Below are 10,215 nucleotides of genomic sequence, written 5' to 3' on the forward strand. Positions count from 1 at the left end.
ATTTTGCTGGAGGAATTTCTTCAGAAGGAATAGAAGGAATGCCTGAGAAATAAACTTTTGGAGCCATTGCCCATTTGAACATGTCTTTATTTTTCCATTATAATTGATTGTGGGGTGAAAAATTCTAGGTACCAAAGGAGGATATTCTTTCTCGTCTGTGAGTGGAGGGCGAAGAAGGGAAGGTCAACAAGCTCAGCTACACCACAGTATCCTTGATTTTGATACCTGCCAACTGTGAGGTTGGAGCCTCTCCGGGGCTCCTGAGAGCCCTGGCTCCCTGCAGTTGTCTTCCTTTAGTTTTCAGGTTGTGATTTTTCTCTGTTAGTGGTTTTATTATTCTTCCTTGTAGTTTCATCTGCTTTCTGTCTATTCCAGAAATTTGTCAAATTATCTGCTTTATATATAATTCGTGCTCTCTCGTTTCAGATTGTTTGTCTTTACTGTTATTTCAGTGGAATTCTGTGCATTTCCCTCCTCCTTTGCCATATTCTTGGTACACCATCTTGAACCTAGAGGATGTTCTTTAAATAGGATATTTTCACTTACTGAGCCATGTCCAGGGAAATCTGACTTTTCTCAAAATTGAGCTAGATTGTCTTTAAAGGGAGTTGATACATGTTCAAATTCAGTTGCAAGAATTTTTATATTTTCTGACTTCATTGTATCCTTCCTTGCTCCCTTATTTCATGAGTGTTTTGAAGAATAGCATTCCTATATAATGATTTTAGCTAACTTTTTTGGAAAATTCTTTGAGGCCTCTGAATGGGTTTCTACAACTTCATCAAGTCTCATGTTTTGCCAGCTAGATTTTATTTTGCTAAAATAATCACACATTGTGCCGCACAGCTTTTCCTTTGATTTCTTAGTACACCTGTTTTTAAGTATTTGAAGACATGTTGCTCTTGCCAAAGTGAATTATCACTGACCAACTTATTTATGTTTCTTTATTATGTCACATATGCATTAATCTTATAGATCCCCAAAGTGATTATCTTGCCCTCACTGAACGTTTGAATATTGGTCATTTCATTTGAAAGTATCAAATCTTTTTTTCCTGCAGTAAATTTGTTAACTCTGATCTTCAGGAATAACTGTCACAAATTAATCCAGTTTCACTTATGTGAGTAAAAGAATTTATAGTGATTTCCCAGTTTAATTTCCATAGGCGTATATTGTGGGGTTTTTTTGTTTTTTGTTTTTTATTTTTGTTCTGAGACGAGAGTCTCACTCTGTCACCCCAACTAGAGTGCAGTGACATCATAGCTCACTGCAACCTCAAACTCCTGGGCTCAAGCAATCCTCCCGCCTTGGCCTCCTAGAGAGCTAGGATTACAGATGTGAGCCACTGCACCCGGCCTTGTGTTATTTTTATCTATAGTTACTCTCTAGAGAATTTGAACAGATTTTTACTTACCTTCTTCAGAACATTGATGTAGATGAGTAGATTGTAGATGGATAGTGGTACCTAATAGGAAAATAAAGATACAGAGAGTTTGAGTTACTTGCCACAATAAGTTAAAAGAAGATCATGAATTTGATACGTCTACTTATTCCAGTCTCTGATTTAGTGAAAGAAATGACAGTGCCTCACAACGATGATGAAAACCATTGCACAGATGTGACATCTGTTTTTATTTCACAGGTAACCCTGTATCATTTACTAAAGCTGTTTCAATCAGACACCAATGCAATGCTGGGGAAAAAGACAGTAGTTTCAGAATTCTATGATGAAATGGTAAGAAGATTTTATAATGAGTTTTAAAAGCATTTTAATCTGGAGAACTTTGAAGTTATTGGGCTTTTCTTCATTCTATCCTATTAGATATTTCAAGACCCAACAGCAATGATGCAGCAGTTATTAACAACATCTCGTCAGCTAACATTAGGAGCCTATAAGCATGAAACAGAATGTAAGTGCCATGTATTCACAATTAATCTTGAAAAATAATGTATTCTATAATAGAGGATTATGTGATTAATGGTTATTAAACTGTTTTATAATGATACATGTTAAAAGATACATGTATTACTGTGAAACATGTAAGAAGGATGTTTTAAATTGTTCTCAAAGTAGGCCTACTTTCAAAAACATAAAAGACAGCCTCTCATTCTCTGAAATACAGCTTGTCTATTTTATTCCCTAATTTGGTTTTAAGTATAGCTTTTCATTAGTCTTGCTTAGCATATGACTCAATCATTTTGTTTACTAGTCTTTGCTAACAAAATCTGTGTGAAGAACCTTGTAGGACATAATTATACTTTTGTGTACTGTGAACTAGCTTATCTCATGTTTTTACCTATGTCATTTTACATATAATTTCAGATTAATGCTCAAGTGGTGAATACCTGAATGGCACATTGATAATCAGTCATATTATATTTTCCTCCTAAGCTGACATGGCCCCAGAATCCTCTACATGTCCCTTCAGGCATCTATTGCCAATCATTTGCAGTTGGCATTCAAGATGAAACCTAGTTGCCATCCCTATGTTAACATTTATGTCACTGTTCATTTAGTCATTTCTTTGATCTTTCTTTCATTCATTTATAGTATATATTGAGCACCAGTTATATGCCAGGCATTATTCCAGGTACTGAGGATAGAACAGTGTCTAAATCAGACAAAAGGCCCCGCCTTTGTGGGCTTATATTCTAGTGGAAGGAAGACAAGTATTAAATGAATAGAACAATGAAGTATAAGGTAGTGATTGGGTGTGAGGGAGAAAAGTAAAGCAGAGCAGGGCAGGGCAGGGAGCAACTGTGGTGGAAGGAAATGGATGGAATTTTAAATATAAGGTCAGAAAATGCTTCCTGAGATGGTAGCATTTGCGGACCAAAAGGTGTAAAGGAGAGATCTGAGGGAAGAATATTATATGTAGAGGGTGCAGCAAGGGCAAAAGCCCTGACCTAAGAGCATGTCCGGCGTATCTGAGGAACAGCAGGAAGGCCAGTGTGACTGGAGTAGAGTGAATAAAAGGACAAGGAGTGGGAGAAGAAGCCAAAGAAGTCTGTGTAGGGACTTATGGGTAACTGTAAGGACTTGAGATTATTAAACTGAATGAGATGTGAAGTCATTTGTGGGTTTTGAGCAGAGGAATAACATTATCAGTCTAACGTTTTAAAAAGATCACCCTTGCTCTGTGTTGAGAATAGACTGTAAAGCAGAACTGGTAGAAGCAGAAAGAATAGTTAGGAGGCTGTTCCAGTAATACAGATATGATAGAATGGTGGCTTGGACCAGAGTAATAGCGGTGATGACAAGGGGGCTGATTCCGGACTTATTTTTAAGATAGGTACAATAGAATTTGCTAATGGTTTGAATATTGAGATGTGGGAGAAAGATGAGCAAAGGATGACTCTTAAGGTTTTGGGCCTGAGGAACCCCCCAAAATTAATTGCTTTTTATGGAGATGGGAAGTCTGGGAAGAACAAGTTTTTAGGGAAAGATCAAGGGTATAATTTTGGACATGTTGGATTTGGATGCCCGTAAGACATGTAAGTGGAGGTGTTGAGAGGGGTGTTGTACCCTAAAGTCTGGTATTTAAGAAGTCTAGGCTAAAGACACGAATTTGAAAATTAGTAGAATTATAAATTTGTGAGACCAAGTGGTACCATCAAAGGAGTGAGTGGAGATTTCTATGGAGAGAGAAAAACCAGGTGCATGTAATGTTCTGAAAGCCAAGTGAATAAAGTGTATCAAGAACTAGAGTCATCAGCTGTGTCCAATACTGCTGACAGGTCAAGTAAGATGAGGGCCAAGACATTGGCTATATAGCAAGATGGAGATCCTCAATGACCTTAATAGGAACAGTTTAAGGAGAATAGTAAGGACAGGTCAATTGAAGAGACAATGAGATGGGAGAAATTGGAAGCGGGCACCATAGACAAGTCTGTGTTGGAGCTTGCCTATAAAGGGGAGCAGTCGCCCTTGGAGCAGAATCAGGCTATGAGGTCAAGAGGGTATTGTTTTCATGGGGAAATAAACTAGTATATTTGTAGGCTGAAAGGAGTGATCCAGTAGAAGAAGGGGTGGAGGGATGATCATGCAGGGGGGAAGGGGATTGCTATTTAACCATTAGTGGTTATAGCAGTGTTTATATTTTCATGAAACACATAACTAGGAGTTAAAAAGTCAGGATGTTAATTATAATTTTGCCATTTGATAGTCACTGAAAGTTTGTATGCTTCATTTTCTACACCTGCAAAAATATTTGCCTGGCCTACTTTGTTACAAACATAAAACAGATAAGTTTATGATAACTCTGAAAAGGTAAAAAGCACTACTTGTATGCATTTAGAAAAACATTTTAAATTTCAGTGGATGAATGGGCAAAAGACATGGGCAGAAGGATGGAAGAAGAGATCACCAGTAAATAAAACAAGAAAATATTGGTCCTGCTAGTAATTTTAAAAATCCTGACCAAATAGTAATGAGTGACTATATTTGTCCTATCAAATTAGCAAAAGGAATTTTTAATAGTGTACCTATTAAGGATGTGGTAAACCTTGCATTCTCCTGAATTGTTTGAGTATAAATTGTTTTAGATTTTAGAAAAGCTATTTGGGAATATTACTCAAGGGCCTAAAAAATACCAATTTGAAGGCATAATACTCAGTATTTGTTAATAATAAATTATGAGATTTGAGTGCTTACTCTTTGTAGTCTTCTAAGTCTGTACATGTATAAACTCAAATAATTTAACTCTACAACAACTTTATTGAGTAATCTCATTTAGAAAAGGAAACTAAGGCACAAGGAGGTTAAGGTTAAGAAACTTGCCCAGGATAACACAGCTAGTTAATGGTAGAATCAGAACGTGATCCCAGGCAGTCCTCAAATCTTAGGCTCTAAAAATTTAGTCATGTTTTTAGATACAGTAATATTTGGGATAGAGGTTGATCATTATGGAACATATTAAAAGTTTATAAAGATGTTTATACTGTAAACCAGTGGAATTTTACTTAAGCACTAATCATCTAGTTTTTAATAGTAGTAATTACTTCTACAAGGAATAATAAAATTGATAATGAACGCTTACTGAGAGCTTAGTATGTACCAGACACACACTTTACATTTCTTAATTTATTGAATACCCATAACAACCCTAGGAGGGAGGTACTGTGATTAGCCTTATTTTGTACGTAAGGACCCTAGAGAGATTTGGTAACTTGCCCAGAATTACCCAGTGGAACCTGGATTTAAACCCAAAGTCTGTCCTCTTAACTAATAAGATATTCTGTGTAAAAGCCTTACAGTCTGTGCTTCTAACCAGTAAGTTATACTTACTCAACAAAAGTAATAGTCCCGCCGGGCGCAGTGGCTCACGCCTGTAATCCTAGCTGTCTGGGAGGCGGAGGCGGGCGGATTGTTTGAGCTCAGGAGTTCGAAACCACCCTGAGCAAGAGCGAGACCCCGTCTCTACTAAAATTAGAAAGAAATTAATTGGACAACTAAAAATATATAGAGAAATTAGCTGGTCATGGTGGCGCATGCCTGTAGTCCCAGCTACTCGGGAGGCTGAGGCAGAACGATCGATTGAGCCCAGGAGTTTGAGGTTGCTGTGAGCTAGGATGACGCCACGGCACTCTAGCCCGGGCAACACAGTGAGACTCTGTCTCAAAAAAAAAAAAAAAAGTAATAGTCCCTTTTTTTTTTTTTTTTTAAGACAGGGTCTTGCTCTGTCACCCAGGCTGGAGTACAATGGTGTGGTCATAGCTCACTGCAGCCTCCAACTCCTGGGCTCAAGCAATCCTCCTGCCTCAGCCTCTCAAGTAGCTGGGACTACAGGTGTGCACCACCACACCTGGCTAATTTTTTTATTTTTTGTAGAGATGGGGATCTCTCTAAGTTGCCAGGCTAGTCTCAAACTCCTGGCCTCAAGTGATCCTCCCACCTCAGCCTCCCAAAGTGCTGGGTTTACAGTAACAAACTTTTCTATTTTACATGAGCATTTAATATACAGGAAGCAGAAAACTGGAACAAGCTAAAAGAAGTTTTAAAATGTTTTTCCCCAGGATCTCATTGCTAATTAACTCAGATCTTCTTCCAAATATATCATACCCTTTGCAGTCTTATGAGTTGTCAAAAATAAAGTATTGTGACTAAAACAACAAGAATCTATGTTATGTCTACAGTGAATGCTTTCCTTCTGACAATTGAGTTAAGTTAGGTCTCCTTGACTAGATTTATGCTACCTTTTACAATTGTACAGGACCACTTATTTGTATGCTGCTTGCAGGGCCTGCTATGTTCACTTCATCAAACTCCTTTCTCAGTCTTTAAAACTCAGTTCGGATTTTACTTCTGACAAGAAGTCTTCCTTGATGATACACACCCTTTCTCTTTGATATGAAACTAGTCTTGTAGCTCCCTGTGATTACCTCCTGACACTATATGGCATTTTTTTCCTTAACTATTTTCTACCTCCGTACCCCAGCATCTAACAAAGTGCCTATCACTCAATGTGTGTTTTTTTAATTGATGTGGGCAGAGAGGGTACAAAAGAATAACAATTTCTGTGTGGTAAAAAGCACTGTGAACAAAGTCTGATGACAGATAAACTGTAAAAAAATATTGTACTCATGTCACAAATGACTAGTTTCCTTAACATACAGTAGTCCCTCCCCTTGTCCATTGGGGATGCATCAAAGACCCTCAGTGGATACCTGAAACTGTGGATAGTACCAAACCCTATATATACTATGTATGTTTTTTCCTTCACATACATACATATCTATGATAAAGTTTAGTTTATAAATTAGGCACAGTAAGAGATTAACATCAGCAAATAATAAAATAGAACAATTATAACAATATACTGTAATAAAAATTATGTGAATGTGCTGTATCTCTTAAAATATCTTATTGTATTGTACTCACCTATTTTCAGACCACTATTGACAGTGAATAACTGAAACCATGGAAAGCAAACCTCGAATAAGGGGGACTACTACATAAAGAGCTCCTACAAATCAATAAGAAAGGTCAATAACACAATAGGAAAATGAGCAAAGAGAAAACAGAGAATTCATAGAAGGGAAGGGAGAAATGTCTCTTAAACATATAAAAAGATTAGCCTCAATGGTAATAAGAGAAATGCAATTTAAAATTACTCTGAAATACTGTTTTTAAGCTTTCAGATTAAGACCAAAAAGTTGATGCAGTAAGAAAACACACATATAATGCCATTGGAATTATAAGTTGATAGATCCTTCTAGGAGTTGCTTTTCATTCTTCCAAAATTATAAGTACATGTATTCTTTAACCTAACAGTTCCACTTACAGGAATTTATTTTACAAGTATACTGAAATGATTATACGCTGCATGCACGTTATTGCAATATTTGTAATAGAAAAAATGGAAATACTCTGAATGTACATCAGTAGGGGACAGAATGTATACATTCAATGAAGTCCTCTGCAGTCACTATTAAGAATGAGATAGCTCTGTGATACGGAATGAGCTTCCAGATACAATGTTAAGTGAAACAGCACAGTGCAGACCAATGTGTATAATATGATACCCATTACAGTGAGGGGATAAAAAAGAAACTGCATTTAGGTATATGCTTGTATATCAACAGACTATTTCTGGAAAGATTAGAGAAACCTGATTATCTCTGAGAAAAGCACTGTTGGTTGCCGGAACCGGTGGGGAGCAGAAGTACAAAGAGTTTTTTGCTATCTACTCTTTTCAGCCTTTTAAATTGTATCATGTATGTGCTACATTGTTTTTTAAATACTTTTAAAAATAAAAACAGTGAAAGAAATTCCAAAGAAAACTATGGATTGTTTTGGCAATATAAAATTTACTATGTTACAAAAATTTATCACAGGCCGGGTGTGGTGGCTCACATCTGTAATCCCAGCATTCTGGGAGGCCGAGGCAGGAGGATCACTTGAGCTCAGGAATTCGAGACCAGCCAGAGCAAGAGCGAGACGCCATCTAGAAAAATTAGCTGGGTGTGGTGGCACACACCTGTAATCCCAGCTACTTGGGAGGCTGAGGCAGGAGAATCGCTTGAGCCCAGGAGTTTGAGGTTGCTGTGAGCTAGGCTAACGCCGTGGCACTCTAGCCCAGGTGACAGAGTGAGACACTGTCTCAAAAAAAAAAAAAAAAAATTTATCACAAAAAGCAAGTCACTGGCAGTGAGCAATAAGAAGGAAAGTACTCACTAATATTTATTGCATATTTTTTACCTGTTAGATGCTTTACATGTAATTTTTTCACTTAATCCTTATAAATCCTCTGAGAAATATCTAGTTTTAACCATATCATATAGAGGAAAAGACTGAGGGAGACTTAGAGATGTCAGCTTCAGGTAATAAAGGACCAAGGATTTATTTGAGCTTAAGTCTTTCTGATTTCAAAGTTGGCTTCAACCAACTATGCTGCTTCCAACTAGTGACGATCTTGTATTAGTTCAAGTACAACTTTAATAGTCAGCAGCAGCAATTACCTAAAATGCCCACAAGATGGAAGTGTTGGATTCAAGCAGGCATTTTTCTTTATAAAACATAGTGCTACATATTCAAGTGGCATGTTTAAATAGATGTATCCTATTTTACAGTAATGACATTTTCTTTAGTAATTTGTTATATAGACATCTAGAATGTTTCAAAAATCATTTAATGTTTCTCTGTTATCATAATAATAGTTGATAGGGCTTTTTATGTACCAGGCATTCTGGGTACATTACATACATTAATTCATTTAAAATATTCTCAGTAAATAATATCGTGAGGTGTTTGCTGTTATAACCTCTGTTTTATAAATGAGGAAATGAACATAGGTGAAATAACTTAGAGTATCACAGCTAATAAGTGGTAGAACTGGAATTCAAACTTAGTTAATGCTACATTTTTTGGAAAAAAGATACAGGCTTGTTTTGATAGTGTGATTTTGTTTATGTAAGTTTCACCTGTATGTCAATTTAAGAATACTTTTAGTTAGATCTTCTTATTAGCTGATGTCTCTTAAATTTGTATGCCCCCTTATTTCCATATTAATATATACATATGGTGAAATGAAGGACATTGTGTCTTAAAATCTTAACTGTGAGTTAGTGACTGGAATTTCATTCTTAGTTGTAGAAAACATCTTAGATTCTCTCTTGGGAATTCAGAAATTTTTCTCCCATCCCTCACCAGCCCATATTTAACATTATATATCTTAAATTGTCCACGTTTCATCATGGAAACATTGACCTAAGGAAATAACTGTATTTATTATTCTATGATATCTTAGACATGAGGAAAATGAAATAATTTCAGTAAAAGTATTTGTTTTTCTTAGTTGCAGAACTTGAAGTGAAAACCAGAGAAAAATTAGAAGCTGCCAAGAAAAAAACAAGCTTCGAAATTGCAGAGCTTAAGGAGAGATTAAAAGCAAGTCGTGAAACTATAAATTGTTTAAAAAATGAAATCAGGAAACTTGAAGAAGATGATCAGACGAAAGATATATAAACAGTTCTGAAGAGAACTTAGTGATAAGCCAGACTGAAAATAAGGTGGACTTTAATGGAGAAACGGGCTTTAATGCGAATGTTGTGATGTTTCTTAGAGGAACTGCACATATAGTGGTCGACAGTGATTTCTCAGCGATGGGGTCAAAGTATTTGTACTGTTCAAGCAATCTTTGATGGAAAATGTATGTGTGGAAGAGTAGATGCTGTGTAGTCATTTTACCAACCCATTTGAGGGAAATTCTGATGTTAAGCACAATTTAAAAATATTTTTATCGCAGTATGTGTGTAGCTTATTATTATGCCTTTTGACAGGCATCAAAATTTCATTATAAAGCATAATGTACAAATTTTGTACTTCTCTAGTAGTTATTATTAGTGATAAATTAATGTGTATATTTAATTTCTTCAAATTCTTACCTATCCCCATCCTACTTTTTTGTATATGATGTGCCCAGTCAGTATTCAATAAATGTAGTGTACGGATCCTGTTTCTGCCTCTTGATGTGTTTCTTCCTCTTTAAAGACTACCTGGAACTCCCTCAGTAGAAGTAACATATCTCCGTAGTATTGTGAGCTCACACCTCTTGTTGGTACTCGTCATAGCATACAGAAGCTCTTCAGTGACAAAGATCAGATCTTTTTTTTTTTTTTTTTAAGGCAGAGTCTCACTGTGTTGCCCGGGCTAGAGTGCCGTGGCGTCATCCTAGCTCACAGCAACCTCAAACTCCTGGGCTCAAGTGATCCTCC

General features: G+C 36.5%; 1 protein-coding gene across 2 annotated transcripts in view; it reads left to right on the forward strand.

The window, feature by feature from the left end:
- The window catches only part of YEATS4 (YEATS domain containing 4), a 19,410-nt gene extending 9,455 nt beyond the window's left edge, over positions 1–9,955 (forward strand). For both annotated transcript variants that reach the window (XM_012642052.1, XM_012642053.1), the window contains 3 exons: positions 1,643–1,735; positions 1,823–1,910; positions 9,297–9,955. In XM_012642052.1, the coding sequence (XP_012497506.1) occupies positions 1,643–1,735; positions 1,823–1,910; positions 9,297–9,466 (351 nt within the window). In that variant the 3' untranslated portion in view covers positions 9,467–9,955. The remainder of the gene's footprint in view (positions 1–1,642; positions 1,736–1,822; positions 1,911–9,296) is intronic.
- Positions 9,956–10,215: the final 260 nt, after the last annotated feature.

This window comes from Propithecus coquereli, unplaced genomic scaffold (genome assembly GCF_000956105.1).
Source record: "Propithecus coquereli isolate 6110/MARCELLA unplaced genomic scaffold, Pcoq_1.0 Scaffold172, whole genome shotgun sequence".
Lineage (NCBI taxonomy): Eukaryota > Metazoa > Chordata > Mammalia > Primates > Indriidae > Propithecus > Propithecus coquereli.